Source organism: Pipistrellus hanaki, assembly GCF_964339955.1.
Source record: "Pipistrellus hanaki genome assembly, chromosome: 11".
Lineage (NCBI taxonomy): Eukaryota > Metazoa > Chordata > Mammalia > Chiroptera > Vespertilionidae > Pipistrellus > Pipistrellus hanaki.
The window spans coordinates 2,479,059-2,503,377 of record NC_140513.1 but is presented as its reverse complement, the minus strand read 5'-3'; the positions used below and the strand labels follow the sequence as shown (position 1 = coordinate 2,503,377).

General features: G+C 51.2%; 1 protein-coding gene across 10 annotated transcripts in view; it reads right to left on the bottom strand.

The window, feature by feature from the left end:
• Window positions 1-24,319, bottom strand: part of RAPGEF1 (Rap guanine nucleotide exchange factor 1) — a 94,067-nt gene that overhangs the window by 51,622 nt on the left and 18,126 nt on the right. For 7 of the 10 annotated variants that reach the window (XM_084898635.1, XM_084898640.1, XM_084898642.1 and 4 more), the window contains exon 1: window positions 16,693-16,813. The exons of 2 other annotated variants lie outside the window; for them this stretch is intronic. In XM_084898635.1, coding sequence (XP_084754761.1) covers window positions 16,693-16,798 — 106 coding nt within the window. In that variant the 5' untranslated portion in view covers window positions 16,799-16,813. Of the gene's footprint in view, window positions 1-2,737; window positions 3,025-16,692; window positions 16,814-24,319 lie in introns of those variants that run through there. One more of the 10 variants, XM_084898639.1, reaches the window with a different exon arrangement.

Below are 24,319 nucleotides of genomic sequence, written 5' to 3'. Positions count from 1 at the left end.
GCACACTGTTTGGATTAAAATAGTTCAAAGTCACTTCTCTAAGTCGGAAGTTTCCTTGTCTGGAAAACGATACTGATAACACTGTTCTTGAGATGGCTAATGTGATGCAGATTGAAGAGAGGCTGCCAGTAGACTCGGCCAGGCACCTGCTCAGTGCAGGGAGCTAACCTAACTACACGGTTTTGGGTGAGTAGCAAGGCTGATGGAGCTCTGAGCACCGATTTACCAACTGCCTGCAGAAGTTGCATCAGGCTATGCTACCGTCCGAGGAGAAGGCCTTACAATGCCGTCCTCTTCCGCCAGCACTGACCAGAGGTCTCATCGGCCTTCACCTGTTCATCTGTTTCCCTCCCTGTCCCTCCTCCCGCGCTGTGCCCACTGCACTCCTCCTGATGCTGGTCTCAGCAGCCTGCAATCATAGCACATCCTTCTCTAGGCAGGTTCCAAGTCAGATGGGAGGTTAGAGCAATGTACTAACCTGTGACTTCCACCCTGGCAAGTAAGACTGAAAGCAGGGCAAAACAACACCACCCACAAATGGGGAAGTCTAGGCAGGATGCACAATTTCTCTGGTGTGCTTTGGTGTCAAAGGTCTTCAGAGACATGGGCTGGGTGAGCCAACTCGCACCTCCTCCAGCCTGCTACCCCGAGTTGCTATATAAGCAGGCATGGGGCTGAAGTGCTGGCCAGATTCACATCTGTGCCATCATAACTGCGAACTTGGGTAGGCAAGCAAGGCATGGAGGGCCCAAAAATACCTCTCAGGTTCCGCCTGCACCTGCAGGGCTGGTCCTGATCACCACCGAGGACCAACTAAGGGCATCTCCCCCGAGAGCAAACTGAACCCAGAGAACACTCCCTCTGCTCTGCCGGCTGCAGCCCCAAGTTCTGTCTTAGGAACAGCTGAGACTCAACATTAGCATATAAATAAAATGCTGGATCTACCAACAAATCTCTATTCGGAGTACGTAACAGCCCCAAACAGCCAGCTGTAGCACATGACATGACATGACATGACATGACACCCCAAGTGGAGAAAGCAGGTTCTCGGTAATGACACCAACCTCCACAGCTCTGGAAATCAAGGACAGCACGAACTGCGGCAGATTCTAACTTGGAGGCTGCTTGTCACCATTTTCTTGAAATAATGGGTTAGCAACACAGGTTACAGGTGACCTTGCAAGGTCATTCAAGCGGTGCCTCTGAGAGCTCATAAAGCACAATGACCGGGGACAGCAGATGGAAGCAAGCACCGGGGATAGCTCTCTCAGGATTATCTTGCACACACAGCCACACACACACACACACACACACACACACAGCCTGCCCCTCCTCTCACGCCCCTCACGCACATCAGTCACGTGGGGCAGGGCTGCAGTGTGCCAGGTAAGCCTCACCGACCACTCTCCTATTATCCCACTACTTCCTTAGGAAGTTACACTGCAGATTCTGTGTATGCGTGTCTTTGGAGATACTTTAGTACTGAAATGAAAACAAAATTTTGGAAGATTTCATACATACATATGCAGATGCTCCTTGACTCAGGACTGGGTTACATCCCAATAAATCCAACAACAGGCACCCAGGGTTCTGACTTCTGAGCTTATCCCTTACTTTTTGTGACAGTTTCTCTCTAAGCTCAGCTTCATGTGTAAGCCTGTGAGCTTCGCATACATGGCAGCAGACTGTAAATTTTCTTATGCTCCCGTGTTTCATTCTACAGCACGTCTGACAACTGCCCTGTGGAAGCAGAGGTAAGTGCTTTCGTTCGTGGTGCTGTGGTGCGCCCTGTGTCCCATAAGACCCGCTTTACTGATCCGCTCTCCTGCCAGCGGGCAAGTGTTTCCAACTTTTAGCAAGGTGCCAGTGCCTCCACACCCACCAACACGTGGCACTGCCAGATTCGCACACTTCTCTATGGCCACGCTAACCAAAGCAAACGGAAGCCCCTTCACAGGGAAATGCCATAAGCCGGCGTCTCATTGTGACCTATCAGATCTGGGAGAGCGACGTGAAAGGTCACTGATAGAACTTAAGAAAACGAAGCCCGGACTCACGAAGCCCGGTGTCATTCACACCTCCGAAGGTCCTGAGCTCCCAATGACTAACCATCTGCCACTCATTTCTTCCAGAGAAAATGGCTGTGAGATCTTCATTTCCTGGGGCGACCATCCCAGGCCTTCAGATGAATGTCCTCCTCTACCAGAGAGAATGGCTGGAGGTGGGGGGAGATATTAGCTCACAGAATCAGGTCTCAACCAGAACCACACCACAGCTAACCAAGTCCACCCCAAGTAGCTTGCCAGGTGTCAGGGTTTCATTCGTACGTTTTCAGCTTGCCCCTTGGCCAGGCTTCACAACCATCCCTGCCCACGGCTGACAAATGTGCACATCAACTGGCCTTTCAGATGTCACTTGTGGCAGCAGCTGGGATCCCAACTTAGCAGTGGTTTCTGTCGGGGCTCAATTTCACCCTGGATGGGGGCGGGGGGTCAGGGTCACGGTGGACAACACTCTGTGGCAGTGCCCATCTTGATAAACGCCACACTGTCATTCCTCGTCTCCCACTCATCTCGGGAGCAGAGGTGCGGCAAAGCTGGCAAGGACTCCAGCTCTCCCACTATCCTAACCCATACCCTCTCTCTCAAACGCATAAAAGGACAACCGGAGCGCAGAAGTGACCTGAAGACATTAGAAAGGACCTTTTGAAACATATGGATTTCATATTTTCACTTACCTAGAATTTGCAGACTCATGTAAAGACAGAAGCGAGAGGAGGGCTGAATGGGTCATGGGCGTGGCAGGCGGCACGCGGGCAGTCTGTGTTCTAACCTGAGCTCAGCCACACACTTGGACACACGCTCTGCCTCTCTGAGCCGCAGGCCCCTCATCCGCAGAACCAGGTAACCTCGGGACCCAGGAGGACTCGCGGTGGTCCTGCATGTGAAGCACTCAGCCAGGGACCTGATGTAGCAAATGCTCAATAAAGAGCAGCCACTGCTGGTATCTGATGACACCGCCAGGCTTCTGCCAACACTTAATAAGGCAAAAGCTAAAAATACTCCCGGCCGAGAAGGAAAGCAACCTGATGTTTCATTTCCCCCAACAACTTCCATATTAAAAAGCCGGTCTTACTCAACATGGAGCCACTCATGTTGACACAGAAGGAAAATAGCTGGAGTTTTGCAACACCCAAGGCTCTTCCTCCTGACCTGAAGACCTGTTCCCGTTATCCGTTTGCTCAGGAAGTCTCCCGAGAACTGCGCCACCGCTGTGGGTGCTGATGGGAACACGAAGTGTATTTCCCCCCCTTTCAGCAACAAACGTAAAACAGCCTCATTATAAAAATTCCAGCCCTACAAAAGCACATGACATGGAAGGTGGGAAGCCGCAGTATTCCCCCCTTACCAACACGCTGCAGGCATGCCTCCTGTGCGCGCAGGGAGGGCTGAGTGATGTCCGCCGAAAGGCAGCCCACACACATCACACCAGGCCCTGGTGGTGGGCTCTCGCCTGCTATTCAAACAAGGCGTATGCTCCCCTCCCGGGCACCACAGTGAGACAGTCTCCTAGGAATGGAATTGTGAGTCAAAGGTCCTAGCATTAACACCTGATAAGATCCCATCCAGCCGCAGTGAGCTGGATGCAGGCCAGCGGGACGGTGCCAAGGAGTGAGGCTCAGCGTGTGGGCCAAGGATGTGAACACAGAGAATTAGCAAGAGGTTCTGTAAGGACTGACTACGGCTACCATTCAGCCACACCACTGAGTGCCCTCTGACGAGCCAGGGAGAGGGGATGCTGTATGGCTTACTGTGATCCTCCACGCAGTGCCAACACACGGTCAGAGACAACTCCATCCAGAAGTTTCTCTGGTGCGGTGCTCCAGACTGGGTCACCTGGGGTCAGAGAATGCTTGTTTAAGCTGCTTCCAGGGAACAGACAAGAGAAAAACCATCTCTTTCCCCTCCCCACTAAGTCTCTAGAGGACAATGGACGAGCTGGGCCAGTAACATCCAACAGAAACACAACATGAGCCAAATGTAAGTTTAAAATATTTTTTAATTAGCCCAATTTATCCAAAATATTATCATTTCAACATGCAGCTAAAGAAAACTGACAATGAGAAATTGTACTGGTGGTTTCTTTCATACGAAGTCTTCAAATTCTGGTTCTATCTTTCCGGTCCGCACACCTCCCCTGGACTCCCGTTTCCCACGCTCTGCAGCTCTGGGCCTGGCCCTCGGCGTCCCAGCTGGGGAGGCTGGGCTGTCTAATGCTTCAGGCTGAGCTGCTGAGGTCTTAGGAATGCTTGGCCTAGTCCCAAAGGGCAGAGAGCACGCTGTGACAGAGAGGGCACCTGCTCCCCTCAGGCTGGGCTGGCGGCCCAGGAGGGTCCCAATGCAGGCGCTGCAGGCTCTCACTCTAACCAGTGCCTGGCACAGGGACAGGCCGGAGGATGGACCGAGGGGACGGCACTGGGCAAGCGCTGGAGGTGAGTGCAGAGCAGAGGGTTCCAGCAGAAAGCGTCTGACGAGCACAGCTTTGCAGCAAGCAAACGGGCTGTTCTGGGGCAGGGACCATGGACACACACGGTGGCACGGACGTCCCAGCCTACCGAGGAGAAATGTAAGGAGCGATGCTGACCTCCACACGTGGCCCAGGACAGCCGAGAACTCTCACTGCACCCCAATTCTGGTGAAGTGAAGCCTCCTCAGTGGTGTGCTCGAACAAGTGTGCTCCTGGGCCTGACTTTCTCACATGTACAGTGGTCACTGTCCTCACCTCGCTGGGCTGTGGCGAGATGTGACCAAGGACTCCTCAGGCACGTAGCGCAGGGCCTGCACGCCCCATACATACACGTGTTTCCGAGATAACTGCTGTCACTCTGGGGGACAAGTTTTGTTTAACACACTGATTTAAACAGACTCACTGATTTGAGCACTTTTCTGCATGTTATACTTTAGTAAAAAAAAAAAAAAATATATATATATATATATATATATATATATATATATCCCAATGCTACACACAGAAGGACGGAGATGAGGAGAAGCTGAATTCTTGGTGAATGTCTGGGCTGTTAGATCCAAATGAACCTGAGGGGCATCTGCCTCTCAGCTTCCAGTGACCTAAGAGAAAAGCTGTCCCGCCAGCAATCCTCTGCGGTACTTCAGCCAATACCTGACGTACCTTAGAGGGTTTCAACAGAAGCCTCAGCCTCCAGCAAACACATGTTCACATGTGGAGAAGCATGCAGGTGGCCTCCTGGGAAGCACCCCACCTTCAGGGGGGGCTCAGAGTTTTCAGTGGCTCCCGCTTTTACATACCCCACCGGAAGCCGGGCCCTTGGCGGGAAGTCCACATACTGTCCCTGATCCTCACACTAACACTGCAGGGAAGTTTCTTATTAACAGGTGACAGATGAGGAAATCAAGTCACAGGCCCTAACACCACACCCCACCCCACCCCACGTATGTGATGTCACACGCACATTATCACAAGACAGCTGTGACCCCACCACGGGCTGCAAGCCACTCCAGGTCAGCCAGCCTGGCCCCGGGAGGCCTGCCCAGGAAGCCTTTCTTCCCATTACCGTCTGGAACTGACCTGGAGATCCTTAAAGCCACAGATGTCTGCGGGGTTTGCTTCTGGAGACCAGAGGGGCGGGGAGGGAGAGAAAAGTTTATTCTGGGCTGAGCACATCACATCCCAGGATCCTGGCCGCAGCAGGAAGCGAGCCCGCCCTAACCTTTGTCCTTTAGGTGGAGTTGTTTGGAGCAGCCTCCTTCCCTCAGGAACTCGCACGCTCGGACTGGTGCCAGTTTAGAATTCCAGTGCTCCTCCAGGGCCACAGCGTCTTCTCCAGCATCGTGCCAGCAGCAGAGGGGCCGCGCCGGGGCAGGCAGCGGTTTGCACGGGGTGGGGCCGCCGTGGTGGGCACACCTGCGCTGGTGGCGTGGGCGCTGCCGCTGGGAGCACCTCGGTGGCCTCAGCTGCACTCGGCCTCACTCAGGGACCCTGGGAACTCATTATTTGTCAGGCCACCCTCCGGGCGTCCAGAGGGAAAACAACATTTTCATTTGTCAGTGAGCACATGTCCGTTTATTTATGTCCAGGCACCAGGGCGAGGAGCTGGGAGCCACAGCCCCGGGAGCGGGGACACTGCCGAGTGAAGGAAGTGGAGGGACCGGGGCCACTGCGGGCCCTTCCCTCCCCAGCCTCAGGGAAACAGGTGCAGGGGGAACTCTGTGTCTGCTTCTCTCCCTCGTTCATTCCACAGGCATCTCCATTCCACACACACAGCTCCTCCCTCAAGGAGCCCCCAGGTTTGTGGGGAGACCGAGTGAGGAGTGCTGGGGTGCAAACAGGCCCAGCGAGACCTCCCAGCCCTGCTCAGGAGGAGGCTACGGTGCCAGGGTCCTTGGGTGAAGGCCAGGCTGCCCCCAGGGCGGAGGGAGAGCGGAGCTTAGGGAACAGCTCCGCTTCGGGGGTTCACACGGGGCAGAGAGGCAGCAGTCAGCAGATGGCCGGCTGCTCGGGAAATTCCTGAAGACACAGGGCTCTGAACTGACCACTTCTCCCAGGCGCAGCGGGCGGAGGAGAGGCAGCTGTGTTCTCGCCGTTCTCTCTGGGACAGAGGAGAAAGGCTGCGTCCCCACCGGACTTCAGACTCCGAGGGCACCTCTTCCGGAGCATGGGGCTCCCCTCCCCTCCTTTAGCTGAAGCCCAGCTCAGACGCCGTTTATGAGATGGTTCACAACTTTGATCACCAGGGAGCAAGTCCCCGCAAGAGCAGAAGCAAAGGCTCCCGGGCCAGGGCTGCTTGTAAACGTGAATCAGCCTCTGGAACTCCAGGACAGGCTCGCTGCCGGCACAGCACATCAGACTCCTGGCTGCGCCAGCGCCGGCGCTAAAAATACTGCCGGTGGTGAAGTCAGCACCGGCTCCTGCGAGGGGCGAGGCCAAGCTATACCCTGGTGCTCTCAGCCTGAGAGGTGGGATTGTGAATGGAACCAAGACACTATTTTTAAACAGCCTCCAAAACAAGCTGCAGAAAAGTATACATTCCAGTGCCGGCTGAAGTTGCCAGTGTCTGGCTAAAAGCACTGGGAGCAGGAGGTTTGCTCAGGTCAGAGGCCGCCCAGCTCTCACAGGATGCACACCTTTAACAGCCTGTGGTTCGTAACAAAAGGCCTCATGGTATATGTTCTTAAAAGTCAGTTCTCAGTGGCCAGGGCTCAAGATTTCCTATCCTGGACCTTGGACTCAGCCTAATAGCATTCCTCTAACTCCCAATTCTCTCTTGTGCGGAACTACGAAAACCCACCCCACCCCACCCCAGGCAATGCCTTTTGGGGCAACTCCGTTGCTTTCCTCTAGAATCCTCAGAGCAGAAAACGTGTGCCTTTTTCGAGAAGGAATCTCATTTCCCCTTAGTGGTATTCTTTAAGTCTAGAATCGATGTTCTTTTAAAAGGACCGAACAACTCTGGCCAGTGTGGCTCAATGGATAGAGTGTCTGTCGGCCAGCGGACTGAAGGGTTCCGGGTTTGATTCCTGGTCAGGACACATGCCTGGGTTGTAGGTTCAACCCCTAGTAGGGGGCCTGCAGGAGGCAGCTGATCAATGATTCTCTCTCTTCATTGATGTTTCTATCTCTCCCTTCCTCTCTGAAATCAATTAAAATAAATAAATAAATAAATAAATAAACATATAAAGGACCGGCAGTCCCAGGGAGGCAGCCCCCCTCCTGCCGTCTGTCTGAAGCCTCCCCCTCACAGGCCGGGGAGGACGGACTGGCCCAGGCCGCATGGGAGAGGAAAGAAGCAGAGGCCGCCTTCCAGCCAGCCGTCTGGAAGCAGAAGGCACTTTCCTATGGAAACAATGTTAGAAACCGACTGCAGGCCGGGCGCCCACACACTGAGCGCAACTTGGCTGAGCTTCTTCCAGGAGCCTGACCTGGGCATCTGGACGCACGGAAGGTCCATGGCTGAATGAGGCTCTGCCCTCAGTGGTTTATGAGCTACAGGAAGGAAAGCCGTCCACCAGGCTCCACCACACCACAGAGCGCGTCAAATGCGGAGAAGGAAAGGGTTTACTCCCTGAGGGGCCCGGGAAAAGCTCATGAAGGAAGTCCTGGAGCTGTGAGCGGAGCCAGCCTTGCAGGGGCCTCTGTGGACAAGGCAAAGGGAGGACTGAGCTGGGTGGGAAGAGGCAGCCCTGAGACTGACTGCGCCGGCACTGGTGCACAGTGTGCAGACGGCGTCAACGCCCTCTGCCGCAGCTCCTGCCAGTCAGTCCACGAGCGGGTCCCAGTCAGTTCTGTGGTGAAACGGGGAGCAGAACAGAAACAGCAGAAGGCACTGCAGGGAGTACGGCTACATCCCGTTTCAGGAAACTTATTACAACCAACGTGAACTGCTGCAGAGCGTCTCCCTCACCAGCAGGGAGGCGCTGCTGCGGGCCTGGCGTTTCCCCAGTCCCTGGGCGCTGGGTGGGCAGCCTGCCTGCTCTGAAACTCAGGATCATGCGCCAACAGGAGGGTCATATCTAAGGGCAGAGGCGGAACTACGAAAACCACAAACCACAGTAAGACATAGATTTCTATTAAAATCAAGTACACAAAGTATATTAAAAAATCGAAGATTCAAATTCGGTTTCACTTTTTGCCCCCTGTAATGATTTCATGACCCAATACTGGGTTCCTCCTTCCCCAAGTGGCAGTGTGAGAAGGGGAGGGCTGTGCAGTGGACCGCATGGTCAACATGACCAGAGCCGGTCAGCATGCCATTCCCCACCCGGCACGGACCAAGCGCTCGGGTCCCTGTGGGGGCCGGACCTGGCTGGAACCGGTCCTCCAGGTGACGGCAGCCCTCAGACAGACAGGGAAGCAGCACACCTGGTGGGAAGCGGGGAGGGACTGAGCAGGCCCCGCAGAGCCACCGCACACGGTGGCAGGCAGGTGACGGACGGCAGGGGAAGTTTTCATCCCAGGCCAGAACATTCCCAGGATAAGCCCCACCCGATGGGGAGCGGGTTTGTAAATGCTGTGCCCAGAACAGGCCGAGTTAGCACAGCCATGGGGCTTGGAGGGGTGGGCCCAGGGCCAACTCCCCAAAGTATGAGCGACCCCTACTGTGGGCCTCTCCCCAGGAACCAGGAAATCTAGAGCTCCACACCTGGTCAGGGAATAACCTGCTCTCCTGTCCGATGTCCCTTCTAGGCCTGTAGCCACGCATAGCATGTGGCCCTGATGTATCCTGCTGGCCTGGGCATGGCAGGAGCTCAGAGAAGTGGTGACTGTTTGATGGTGTCCAGGTGGTAAAGATAAATGTCCCCAAGAGGCTCCAGGCTGAAGGTGCCAAAGGAGACCCCATCCCTTCCCTCAGTCCTCTCCAGAGAAGACGGATGCCTGCAGTCGGCTGACTGAGGTGTCATGGCTCACAGACTTTCCGAGCCCAATCCTCGGTGCCGGGGCTGCACCCCATCACAAGGGCGATGACAGCTGCGGAAGAGGGGCGTTGGCCAGAACGTTCTTAACCAAATCTGGGGAGGGTGGTGAGTGCTTGCACCTTGGTCTGGCTCTCTCCAGAGGCAGGCTGACGCCATTTTTCAGGGGGAGGTGCGGGAAACGCTGGGGGAGTGGGGAGGGAGTGGAAGGGAGGAGAGGGAGCGGAGAGGGATATGCTTTAAAGCCATCTTCCAAGGTGGGCGGCCACGCTTAACCCTGCAGGAAACTGGTTTCAGCAGAAGCCTCAAAAGTTGACTGCCGATGGCCAGATGTTCGTTTTCTTCCTGGAGGGCGATGGAGTGTGGACTGAGGGAAGGTGTTCCTGGCAGAGGGAGGAGCATGCGGGGAAGGCCTGGGCCAGCAGGGCCGTGGTGAATCAGGAGACCAGACAGAGGTCAGTATAGTACGTAGCCTCAGGGAGTGGTAAGAGCCAAGTAGTACCACCGAGGCCAGGCCGGGAGGCGGGTGCTCCTGGACCAGGAGCCCACAGCTCTTGAGGGTGCTGGGCAGTGCATTTCCCGTGGGGATGTGCGTGGGGCCCTGGTGCTTTCGTCACTGCTATGGAGTCCATCAGAAATCTAAACATGGCGCCAGCAGGGTGAGAAGCCACCCGGAGCCATCTTCCTTTCACCAGAGATTCACTGCCAACGTGCCGGTGGTCTCGATGTTCAGACAAAAAAATTATCCCTCCTACCCTGCCTATCAGGGAGCGCAGGAAGTGAGAATACAGAGGGACTTAAGGCAGTGTTAGTCAAGGATCACCTGTAACCCAACCTATCCACCCAAAGTCTCCTCCAAACAGCCCTGGTTTATTAAGCACGTATTATGCCCGCCCTGCCAGGCCGACATTCCTTTAATGGCCATTTTACCAACGAAGAAACTAAAGCTCCTAGAAAGTAACTAGGTCTAAGGTCACACAGCGATCGGGAAACAGCCTGAACTCAGCTGCTCATTTGGACTACAAGCTCACTCTCTTAATCATGACATCAAGTGTCTTCCTTAATGAATGGATGGAAGTCAAAGAGAAAAGTGTGAGCGGGAAATGCCTACAATAACCTCTTTCTGCCCAACCAGACAGCGTCTGCCCAAGCCTGGCTGCCCACGGGGATCCCTACCCTCTTACCCAGGGGAAAGAAAGGCTGAGTAACAGAGGGGAGCTCCAGGGGTCTATCAAGAGAGCTCTTCCCACCAGCCTGAACCTACCACACGGCACGGAAAGGCCCGCGCAGGTGCCGCCTCCCCTGCAGGCAGTGTCCCGCCTCCCCCATCAGCGCAGACGAGGCCTGAGAGCTGTGCTAACATCTCCAAGGCAGTGGAAAGATTCGGGGATGCAAGTGGAGATTAAGAGAGGACTCTACTTGCCTCCAAACAAACCGCTTCCTCTGATGGTGCAGATGTTGTCCGGTCACAAACGGACTACAGTTCAGGACCCTCCTGCAGGAGTGACTAAACACCCCTGCTCCCCGCCCCCAGTCCCAAGGTTGTCAGTCACCTGGGACTAAAGCCCAGAAAGAAACTGGGGCATGTGGCCACCATAGCACTTTGCCAATTTATAGACAACAGGATACAGCAGGTTCATCTAATGTTGATGAGATGCCAAGGAATTTAACTCTTGTTGGCTTCTGTTAGCCTGTGTACAACTGGTTTACTATACGTTGGTTCACAGAACCTGTCTATGACATTAACTGGAGGACTTAATATACAGACTTCATTTATCCCACAAATATCTGCCAAGTGCTTGCTGTGTGCTAGGCACTGGGGTCACCTGGGGAACAAGCCCAAGTCCACTTTGACAGGCACATGTGTGCAAGCTCTGATCACACAGATGTGCACGCAGCTGCTCACTGGTGTTTACTGCACTGTGACAGGCACATGTGTGCAAGCTCTGATCACACGCTGTGCACACAGCTGCTCACTGGTGTTTACTGCACTGTGACAGGCACACGTGTGCAAGCTCTGATCACACGGATGTGCACACAGCTGCTCCCTGGTGTTTACTGCACTGTGACAGGCACATGTGTGCAAGCTCTGTTCACAAGGTGTGCACACAGCTGCTCACTAGTGTTTACTGCACTGTGACAGGCACACGTGTGCAAGCTCTGATCACACGGATGTGCACACAGCTGCTCACTGGTGTTTACTGCACTGTGACAGGCACATGTGTGCAAGCTCTGATCACACGGATGTGCACACAGCTGCTCACTGATGTTTACTGCACTGTGACAGGCACATGTGTGCAAGCTCTGATCACACGGATGTGCACACAGCTGCTCCCTGGTGTTTACAGGAGCAGCAGCACACCTATGTTTGCCAGCAACTTTCCTTTTTAACCAGGATCTTACTCCAAAATTGACTGCGCTTTGAAAAGTGAAGCATTCTGCATATAAGCAGAGGTACACGGTGCCAGCAAACACAATGTTACTGTATTCATTGATGAACAAAAAAGATTATGTCTTTCCAACTAAAGTAGGCACAGAACATCAACTGGAAATTTTCTAGGAGGAAAATGTAAAAGAGTAACAGACAACATTTCTTTCCTCCTAAAACTATTTTAGTGACTTGGTGCTCACAAGTCTTGAATGTTATTCCAGGCACAAAGTCAACACCAAGTTACATTTTTAGCAGTCCATTTTGCTTCAGGAGGTCTACACAGGAAATGCAAAAGCAAAAACAAAAGTTAAAATGCTCTACCCTGAGAGGAAAAAACGTAACCAAAGTACCATAACATTAAAAGCAGAACTAAAATTAGCTTCCTCCCCTACCTACGGGTCCTGCGAAGAGCTGCCCTCCTCTCCCCTCTGTCAAGTGAAGTGTGTGTGTGTGTGTGTGGGGGGGGGGGGGGGGGGACACAAAAAGCAAGAAGCTAGCGGCCGGAAGCAAACGAGTGACCCATCTGCCACGGGGCCAGGGCTTGTCGTTAACCTGCGGGTCCGCACCGATCCCAGACCCACTCCAGGTCAGAACAAAATTCTCCTCAATCAAAATTACATCACAGGCCTGACCCTGTGAATAGAAGCAGAATGCAGAGTTCACACCGGGGCACAGGTCAACAAGCTCGTCCACATTCGTTAAAACACACAGCTAGTCATGAACCCAACACACGCACTCTGCTCCTCAGAAGCAGGGTCAAAGCAAACCACAGAACCGATTTGCAAAGTTTCAAAGCAAATCTTCCCTCCGTGGTAGTTATTTATTTAGGCAACACTAAAACGTTGCAAGTAAAACAGTTTGAAAGAGAACAGAATCAGGAGCTTGGAACACAAAATTTACTGCAACTCAGCTAGCATCATTTGGTTCCAAGTTTCCTAGTAGCGAAGGAAAAAGGTAAACAAGATGGGTTAATTCTGACCATCCAAAGAAAATGCATGAACTCATCAGAAAAGGGAAACTTTTCCTGGTGCCACATTTCAGAAGGAATTTCAAGAAGGATGTAAAATGACACTGTGAATTGGGTCTTCAATTTTAGTTTTACAAGCTCTACAACGTTCTTCAAATAGCCATTTAATATCTGCTCTCTATTTAAAAAAACAATAGCCCAATAACTTTGTATCAGTGAAGGCACTTCTTAGGGAATCTAAGCTATTAATATAGCCTGGTGTGTTCTTTTCAGGAGCTCCAACGTAACACAGAAATAATCCTTAAAGAGCTTAATGGAGCCAATCCATGATTCTCTCTTACCATTGATGTTTCTCTCTCTCCCCCCTTCCCCACTGAAATCACTAAAAATATTTTTTTTTTAAAGAAAGCACTTAAAGGAAATACGGTTTTCCCCCACCCATTTTTGGCAGAAATGAGATGTCAGTCACGTCAACATTGAGTTCTGAGTCTGAATTCAATGTGGTAAAGCACTGATGACTAAGGTCTGACACACATCCCTGTCCATGGGGACCGTCGGCATCTGGAACTCGCAGGGCGGAGGGTGCAGAAGAAATGCCTGGAGGCCAGCCTGCACACTGAGGGAGGGGAGGAGCCCGGCCGCCCACTCCCCCCCAGAGAATCAATCGGGCAGCAAAGAGCCACGAGGTCTGCTGTTACCATTCCTCAGCTTTAATGAGAACTGGCTAAGCTCTAGGACAGCAGCGGGACAAAACAAGGCAGAGGGCACAGACAGACCCACACTTCCCGCCTGGCCCGCATGCCCAGCTGTCAGTGAGGAGTTCCCCATCGTGCCGGCCTCGTGTGGTGGTGATGGCGATGGCGCTCTTGTTCACCGCAGGCCTCCATGCTGCACCAACTGAGCCACGCCAGCCCGGCTAAAAAACCCTCCTGCAGATGCCCAGGGCAGCGTGGACTTTACAATGGTAACTGTGAACCAGTGAAACTGGTGTCGCCTCCCGCGATCAGGTTGGTTTTCTGCTGCTGGCTAACAAACACTGCACTTTTATTCTTGCAGTCCCTGCGGGTCAGGCTCCAGGCTCAGCTCCAAGGAGCTGCACCAAGGCGCTGGCAGGGCTGAGGTCGCGTGTGGAGGCTTGACCAGGGGAGGCCGTGGCCAAGCTCCCTCGCTGCTGGCAGAATTCATGTCCTTGCAGCTATGAGGTGAAGGGCCCTGGCACGTTGCTGACTGCAGGCTGGAGGCCGCCTGTGGCCTCTTACTTCTCTGAAGATAGCGAGAGACAGTCTTATGGAACAACTCCCAAGCAGGTCTGAGGGAGTGACCACCTCTGCCATGTTCTACTGGTCAGCAGTGAGTCAAGGGCCTGTCCACACTCAAGGGCCAGACCAAGGTGTGAACACCAGGAGACAGCAGCCAGGAGGCCAGCTGACAGTCTGCCGGCCACATGCTCACAGCTCCTACACAACTATCAAATCAAACCAAATTTACAGTTCTTGCAAATAAAAGGAAACTCCCCGGACATCCTGGTGAACAATACCGATTGAACATATGGACAGTGGTTTCCTGAGACCGCATCACCAGGTACAATGTCAGCGTAGAGAGCGGCAAGATGGTGTTCTGGGTTCAAGATGCTCAAATGCTGTCAAATGTTGTTCTGGGCACTTTTCTCTGCTGAAACCACTACAACATCACTGGCTTTCAGTGGTGAAAAGCTGTCCGCATGGTAAGTCATCAGCCGACGACGGAAGTCAGAGCACATGCCAGACTTCATGAACCTGATGGATTCGATTAGGGCCAGGGACCAGCAGACAGAGGAGGAGGAAGGGAGAGGAAGGACGGCTATTCTAGGCAAATCGCTGTCCCTGTCCCTTCAGGAGCAGACGGCCCAGGTGAAAGGAGGCAGCAGAGGTGCGATGCCACCTCCTCAGCTCTCTCCTGCCTCCGTGGTGTGAATGTCTCACTTCAATAACAAGATTCTACTGTTTAAAGGTAACAGTTTTCTCTTTACAACACGGAGCCTAAATAGACAGCTAGTCTCTGTGCTTCCTCTGAAGCAGGGTCAGCGAGCTTTTTCTTTAAAGGGAAGAGTCAGTACTTGCAGCTCTGTGGGTCCGCTCTGCTAAACTGCTCACCTCTGCCCACAGCGGGGAAGCGGGAGAGCCGGTGTGTACATGATGGGCAAGGCTGGTTTAAATAAAACTTTATGTCCGAACACAAGGAGCCGAGTGGAACTGACCTCGGGTGGCTGGCAGACGCTGCTTAAGAAACAGCATTCTGGCCAAAACCGGTTTGGCTCAATGGATAGAGCATCGGCTTGGGGAATGAAAGGTCCCGGGTTCGATTCCGGTCAAGGGCATGTACCTTGGTTGTGGACATATCCCCAGTAGGGGGTGTGCAAGAGGCAGCTGATCGATGACTCTCTCTCATCGATGTTTCTAACTCTCTATCTCTCTCCCTTCCTCTCTGTACAAAATCAATAAAATATATTTTAAAAAAAAAGAAAAAAAGAAACAGCATTCTGTTCAATCTGGACGGAGAAGGGACTTGTTGGTCTCCAATAAGGGTTTTCAAGGTTAATTCTGAGCATACACAACTGCTGCCGTCCACTTTTATTCAACCCACCCCTGTGCCCACATAAATGCAGCTCCACCACACAACCAGGCATCCACAGAGTGCCAGCCACCCTCAAGCCCAAGTGCAGTCGCCACCAGACAGTCTAGAACATGCTCGCTCCTTCTGCTTCACCCCTCCATCACAGCTCTGACCTTTCACATATCTACATGAGTGTAATTAGGTGTGCACCTGGAGGCTAATTCGGTTTCTGCCTTTCTCAACTAAGGAGGGTTATAGGAGAGAATGAAGCTAAGGACCCTAAGTCCATGGCCTGTAATAAATTAACCTCCGGCTGTCCGCTGGCATTTCCACAAGAACATAACAGGCTCTTGGAATTGAACTCTCGATCTGCCCCTACAGTCGTCCCATCAGAGCTGACGGCGACTCCATCCTTAGAGTTAGAAAGTCAGGCCAAAACCTGCAGTCATCCTTGACTGCTCTTTTCTGCTACAACCCTCCAAGCAGTCAGAGAACCCCTCCCTCCCAGCTCGCTGGGACCCTGAGCTGGGGACTTTAAGGAAGGACAAGGCTCCTGGGCTCCTTACAGCAAAGGAGCCCAGGAGCTCCCTCACTTCCTGCTCCCTCTACACAGACAGCTCTGAAAGATATCCTCACGGCGGTCTCTGCTCGCCAACCAGGCATGGTCTTTTCTGAGACTGTGACATCAGCACCACACAGCCCATCTCTCCAGCTGCTTTCCCCGGGAGCCAACGGAGGCAGCTGCCCACGGGCTCTGACCTGGCCAGGATGGGGCTCTTGCACCAAACTCCAGGGCTGGGCTGTCAGATCCCAGAAGCCAGGGCCCAGGGCACACTGCTGGCACAGAGATGAGCCCTCCAGCAGCTGAGCACAGGCACGAGGGACCCCAGCATAAACTGCCACCGCAGAAGCACGAACTAAATAGCTGTTGTTCTAAGTCACCAAACACTGGGGTGATTTGTTCACAGTGTCACTGACGGGAGAGCTACTCAATGACAAGCAGCTATTGTAATTACCGCTTTCCTCCTGTCTGGTCATTCTCAGCCATCAGCGTTTCCTTTTCTCCTGCATCATTCCCAGCAGCACCCAATCACGCCATACTCCTCCCTTTTAAACAGGCTTCCCTGAGCCACTGCCTGTAACCACCACCTCCTCGTCGCTGCTCCCTCTTGCAGCAAAGCTCCTCAGAGACTCAATCCCATGGTCAAGGCTCAGTCCCCGTGTGCCTTGGCTCAGGTCAGCATCACTGTCACCTTCGCTGCCTTCTGCTCCTAACTTTCTGCACTTGCCTCCTAGGCCACCGTCTCCTGCTTTCCCTCCTACCTCACGGGAGGGCCGCTCACATCTCCATCTCCTCATGCGGCAGTGCCCTGGGCTCGGGCTCGGCCCCTTCTGTTCTCTAACTCACTTCCTCTGTGATCTCATCCAGCCTCACGTGTCAACGACTCAAAAAACCTGGCTTCTCTGAACGCCTGATTCTTATGTCTGACTGCCTGGGGACGTACCCTCGCACGAATTTCGTGCACAAGGCGTCTAGTGCACTGATAAGAACTATGCTTTTAGACAAAGACCAAATGGGCATGTGGTAGGCTAGAAACCAGAAGGCTCAGCTAAGCAACCCCAATGACAAAAAGGAGGCAGCTGGATGACGATATTCAAGTCCTCCTCTGGCCTGAAAATGTGAAGAGATTTTGGTAGCTGATGAGTGCCGTGCTTCTGAGTTCCAGAGTAATGACAGCAGAAGCTCCTGAACTAAGACCTCTAGAGCGGGGCTGGAAACCTCCGCCCACGGCCTAAAAGCCTCCAGCCTCCTGGCAGTTTGTGCAGGCTGCTTGTTTATAGCCGGGCAGGCAAAGAATGGTTTTCACATTTTTAAGTGGATTCATTTTAGCTGGTTTTACAAGTACCTACATGATAGTCTTCATTTTGCCTCTTGGTCCTGCAAAGCCTAGTATTCACTGGCTGGCCCTTTAAGAAGTTCACCCACTCACACAGATAAACCATCCTGGGCAAATTCCTCAACTGTGGCCCACAAGGACCCCAGAAACAGTCATCTGGGTATTTCCGAAATCAAGTGCCCTAAAAGCAATCGACAAAAGGTAATTATCAAGTGACCACTGGCCATTGTTATTATCTTAAATAATGTGACACCCTCTGTGCAGCTGGAAAAGAAACAGCCAAACTTGGAAACGTGTTTTATGCATGTTCCCAGGGTAAAGCATATCCTAAAGCCAACGGTGAGGCACAGATATTGTTCTAAATTTGGAAATATCTGATGACAAAGTGACATTTCCTTCCCTTTTCTCACCCACACCCAAAACAACACCCACACTTCTCATGAGAAAAATTCCTTCACATTTATGGTTTCCATTTCCTACATCTGATCTTTCACTTAACAAATACACCGACTATGGAAGCCCTCAAGGTACAGATCTCTTAGCACCACGCCTGGCATACAGTGAGCTCCCGTCATATTGCAGTATTATAGACCAATCTATTAGAACTGTATAACTATTACATGTTATTGTGTCATTATATTCTATGTATATGATAGCTATATATAAAATATGTATATAGTGTACTAAACATATTATATTCTATAATGCAAATATAGAACTACAAAATATATAACTATAACATACACAATATGCTGCATGTTTTGTATTAATATTACATACCTCATTTTAAAAATGTTTTTATTGATTTTAGGAGAGAGAAGGGGGGAGAGAGAGAGGAACACTGATATGAAAGAGAAACATCAACCGGTTGCCTCCCACATACACCCCAACTAGGGATCAAAACTAGAATCCTGGGGTTGTGCCCTGACCAGGAATCAAACCAGTGACCTTTTGGCGCATGGGACAACGCTCAACCAACTGAGCCCAGTGCCATGTTACATACCTTATGAACCACTGCTATTCTACTGTCCTGCCACAGGAGGCACCAGTAGCAGGACTTCAGAAAAGTGGCTTTACTTCTCTAAGCCTCACTTTCTTCACTGGTAAAGCTAAGGAACCATTTTAGAACCTCTCTAGCTCAAGACTATGATTCCGTCAGCATGTCACATAACCTTCCTTTGAACACCACTCTTACCCCGAACCCTGTTTATGGTCACTTCCAAACATGGCCTCGAACCACACCAAGGATGAGGCGCAGACATCGTCTTTGTTCATGGCATTTATGCTAACACCCTGGTGCTCTGCACTTGTCTGTTTAACTCACCCTCTGAAGCTGTTTAGTAGCAGGATATCTATTTTAATAACAGCTGATTGGTGCCCCCATCCTGTACAGAAGCTGGGGAAAATGGTAAGGAACCAACCCTCAAGAGAAGCATCGAAGAGGAAGAGTGAGGTCATTAGTCACGGTGGGTCATTAGTCACACTGCTACCGTAAGCATCACACTAACAGTGCCAATGACACATCTGCGCTCACTGTCCCCCTCATGTGAGAAAATTTAAGTACTTAATAATCACTGCTCCCTGGGAGGCAGAAGACAGAAGTTGTGATGGTTAATGGTATCCTCAAGTGAAGTCTCAACCTCTTTTCTATGAAACATGGCACTTGAATGAGACTGAACCAAGTCCAATGCAAAGGACTGTGTGTGTGTGTGTGTGGGGGGGATTCTGAAACAAAAATAGATTCCTAGCACTGATAATGGCGTTTGAACTTCCCATACCCTTTCTCTGAGCCCCATGCCATCAAGTAACTCACCATTATAGAATTAATAACTACAGTTTAAGTGTCACAAGAGAAACAATTTCAAAATGATAATACTGGATGTGAGGGCGATCTGGCTGCGACATCTGTCACCCCATTGATCGCCAGGGTTGATTCGGCTGATCTGGCTGGCTAGGCGGGTGTCCCCCTCCTCCCTCACCGATCCATGTGCGTCCCTCCCGAAGCTGCGCGCTCGGTCGAAGAGGACGACTTTCCCCCAAGAGGAGAGGACCGGTCTTCGGTCAAGGGTATACGAGTAGCTGCGCTCCCCTGCTAGAACCTCCAAACAAGCTCTCAAAATGATAATACTTAACGCCTATGTGATTATGACTAACAGTTTAACCATCACTCATGAAAATGTCCTGGGAACTTGTCCTAAGGCAGTGGTCGGCAAACCGAGGCTTGCGAGCTACATGTGGCTCTTTGGCTTCTTGAGTGTGGCTCTTCCACAAAATACCACGGCCTGGGCGAGTCTATTTTGAAGAAGTGGCGTTAGAAGTTTAAGTTTAAAAAATTTGGTTCTCAAAAGAAATTTCAATCGTTGTACTGTTGATATGTGGCTGTTGACTAATGACTTTGCCGACCACTATCCTAAGGGATCATCCAGTGGAATCACAAATATCTATAATAATAAAAGCGTAATAAGCTAATTAGACCGACAGCCAAACGACCTTCCGGACATCCTTCTGGATGATCTTCCGGATGAAGCCGAGCCTACGTAAATCAGGCCTCTAGTATATGAATAAAGCTGTGCATTGTTACCTTCCCTACAACAGCAAACAGGGGAAATAGATCCAATAGCCAGCAGCAGGTGAGTGACTTAATACGCATGGAACACCAGCATGAGGGTTGTCACAGTCTTCACAGTAGCTATGAAGACCACACAGAGGCACGGAATCAAAGAAACAATTTGCACATGATACAGCAACATGAAATATGCATACATGTGCAATGCTCTGGAGACGGTGCACACCCAAGCTAATCTTCTGCTCACTCCTTTTTAGGTTCTTTAGATTCAGACACTCAACATGCATTTTCTTCTTTGCATTTTCTCCATATTTTCAAAATATTTCTTTCATGTAACATTTTTAAAAATATATATTTTAATGCTTTTTTTACAGAGAGGAAGGGAGAGAGATAGAGAGCTAGAAACGTCGATGAGAGAGAAACATCGACTAGCTGCCTCTTGCATACCCCCTACTGGGGATGTGCCTGCAACCAAGGTATATGCCCTTGACCGGAATCGAACCCGGGACCCTTCAGTCCGCAGACGGACGCTCTACCGCTGAGCCAAACTGGTTTCGGCACATTTTTACAACTAAAATAAAATGCAATTTCTCTGTATTTAACCTAAGAGCACCAACAATAACAAACACTTACTGAGCACTTACTTCGTGCCAGGCACTGTTTTAAGCACTTGATGCCACCCCATGAGATACTGTATGCAGATGAGGAGACTAAGGCCCAGAAGTGAAGTAACCTGCCCGAAACGAGCCAATCAGAACACAGAGGAGCAAGGACTCCACCATGGCCAGCCGGGCTCCAGAGGCGATGCTCCGCCCCTATGTAATTGTGGGGAAAACAACATTCACACCTCTGTACTCAGAATGGGAACGTGGATCGTCCTGGTTAGTTTAACATTTTAGCTCACTAGGAACAGCTCCATTATGTCTGATCCTGTAATAACCGTTTTCAAAGAAATTCACTGTAAAAACCCCCGTGACCATGGTGCTCAACAGAATGACGCCTTCTGCAGGTCCTGACACCTGGGGCGCACACAGATACGAGCGGCAGGGCCACAGCTGCTGGCACTGATTCACCGGCTGCAAAGACACCTCTGAGATCATCTGGCATGTGTTCCCTTCAACTGAGGGAGGAAGCAGAGTTAATGAAATGCACACTGCTAGTTGGGATGCATGCTACGAGTTACCATTAATCACAGAGCGCTTACTGAATGTTAAAGGCTATGACCCCTTTACACGAATGATCTCATTTAATTCTTGCAAGGGTGCTTGGAGGGATGTGTTCTTATTAATCTTATGCAGAGACCGGGACGCGGTTGGAAGGCACTGAGCCAGGCGGCCGGAGGGCAGCAACCAGCCGTGCACGCTCTGGAGTGCGGCCTGAGGTGGATACAGACACCGCCGCGGCCCATGGCAATGGATGAAGACCAGAAACTAGGTTGGGGCTGGTGGGGGGGAGGGGGCACTTCAGCTTGGGCCAGAAAAGCCTTCGTATTAATTACCTGGCACACAGCGCCCAGCAGCCCCAGAGGCTTCCTCACCACCCAGCCTGCAGAGGCAAGTCTCAACACCGCTGCCGACTGGAACCCAACCCAGCGTAAAACGGCCCCGATAGCACCAGGTCCCAGGAGCGCGTGGAAATCCTTCAAATCTTGCCTCTGACAGTCCACCCCACCCTCCCCCACGTCTCCCCGCCAAGCTCCTGCAGACCCGTCAGCTCCGCCTGGAAAGGCACTTTGCATAGTCAGCTCTTCACGGGGGTGTTAATTTGGTTAGCTCACACCCAACTGTGTACAAACATGCAAATCATTCAGCATTTCTATTTAGTAACAGGCTGGTATGGCCCAGAGCTGCTGGGATTTCTGAAGGAGATAACAATTCAATTCGCAATTACTGCTGCAATTTTTAATTCCCAGAAACTTCTCTGCCTTTGTTGTAGTCCCCAAAGACAAAATGACCACTGTAAGCAACTTTCAAATTATCTCTGAGAGAGAGAGAGATTGAGAGAGTGTGTCTTCTGAGGCGTCTGGGTCAATGAGTCATAGGGCCACTGGGCAGAAGTCAGGGCAGCCTGGCGGCCAGCTTCCCGGAGCAAATGCAAGGAGGACGTGCTCAGCTCGCCGTCCACTTGCCCCTGAAGCAGGCTGCCGCCATGCTGCAGGCCCTGGGGCTGTCAGCCATCCGCTGAGATTCACAATCTCGTGGGGTGTAGACGGAGGAAGAAATGTACTCAGGGTCAGAGCCAGGGTTAGGGTGGTGCCTAGGATTAAATCTGGCTTCCAAACATTGCTTTAAAATCCAATTTCTAAAACATAAACAACCCTTAGAGACGATTACAAACAGATAAACTTTGACGGACACACCCCTGTTTGTGGGTCCCTGGCAGGGATGGACTTTGGCTGGGAGACAAAGTGCCATCCCAGAGTCTGACCTGCGCAAACAAACCCGACACTGGCAGAGGCACGCGCCTGGCATCGGGGCCACGAAGACTGAGGAGTCAGGGGCAGCAGCCGCTCTTCTGACCCCCCAGTCACTTGGAGCCTGAAATCGCCACTATCAACAGCGGCCCTCCAGCTGCTCTCATTAAAGTTAATGAATGCAACTAAACATCGTAACAACAAAAAACATAAAGCTTTCTTTAATTCTGTCTGTAACTCCATCTTCTGCAACGGAAATTTTAAGATGTTTGAACTCCTAGACATTTTTCTGAGGAAAACCAGAGGTAATCTAAAAGTAAGTAAGTATATCATACTCCCGTGACAAAGTGGTGCTCTGGTGCAACTGGATCAGGGCCAGTGCTGTTCCTGCAGCCAGAGCGCCAGCCCACGTGGTCCTGATGAAGCATCCACACCACCTCCGTGACCAGGACCCTTTTCCTGAAGGATGCTGCTATGCTGTCCTAGCCAGCCACTGGTTTTTGTTTTTTGTTTTAAAGTAAAATACATTAAAAAATATATAACCAACTTCATAGATTCATTAACCTGAATTCTAACACTTGCTAAATTTATCCCATGTTGCTTATCTGTAAGTATGTGTGTATATATGTATTCATTCACTGGCCTGAATCATTTTAGAATACAATTACAGACAGCATAACCCTTCACTCTTAAATACTTCAGCATGACTATGCAGAAAAGAACATTCTCCTACATAACTCATCACCGTTATTGTGTATCATTAAATCAGCACCATCTACTACCCAGTTCACATTCAAAGTTCCTGAACTTGCCCCAGTGTGTTCTCACTGTTCTAGCCAAACAAGGAAGGGTCTGATCAAGGGCCACTAAAAATACCTCTGTTGCCAAAACCGGTTTGGCTCAGTGGTAGAGCGTCGGCTTTCGGAATGAAAGGTCCCAGGTTCGATTCCGGTCAAGGGCATGTACCTTGGTTGTGGGCACATCCCCAGTAGGGGTGTACAAGAGGCAGATGGTCAATGATTCTCTCTTCATCGATGTTTCTAACTCTCTATCCCTCGCTCTTCCTCTCTGTAAAAAATCAATAAAATAAAAAATAAAAATAAAAATACCTCTGTCAGCATACTACCTGGCTGGACAAAGAATGGCCAATGAGAGAGAAGTCAGAGGGGCTGAAACTTATCAATTAGCCTCCCATCTATTTTTCCCTTAAAAAAATTACCCATACTCTGACCTCAGAAGACCTCTATTTACAAACCCATCATTTTCTTCAGTTTATTTTCCCTACATCAGCACACATCCACACAGTAGCAGCAAACTGTCTTGCTGCAGGTCAAGTGCTAGCTCTGGGTTTTCTGTTTTTGTTGTGTGTCATGCGGAGGTAAGAGAGCCAGGGCTTGGAGTCCTGAGGGAACCATTCTGACAGTTTGGCACGCTGCTGGGTCTGCCCACTGCTGCTGTCTGCTGGACTGACAAAGGGGAAATGGGCAGCGCTGCACGGGACACGGGGCTGCCCGGGACACGCTGCACGGCCCGCAGCTCCAGGGGCACCAAGTGTTGCTCTGTGTCCCGCTGGCTCCCTCCACCTCAGAACTAACGAAGCACAGTCCTCAGAGACAAAGAGGAGGTGTCACTAGATGCCGCTGACCCACATCGTGGGTGGCCGGCTGGATAAATGAGATTCTTTCACAGAAGGTACTTTGAACCCTTAGAAGAGAGGGTCTATATATTTAAAAGCTATTAATACCGGTAACATTCTCTACAGCAAACTCACAAAAGAGTCAAACTCCTGAATGTAAACATATTTACATGGTCTGTTTTTTTCATCTAAAAGTGTTTAACCAACAGACAGGTGCTACACTGCGCCATGTGATCGCATTGAGACAGAGCCATTTTATTCCTTAGAAATAGCTGTTAATTTTCCTCAACCTCTCTGACCTGTAGGTACTTCCCCAGGAGGTTAGCTCTGATTTTGGGTCAAAATATTCCCACCAAAGGCCGCCACC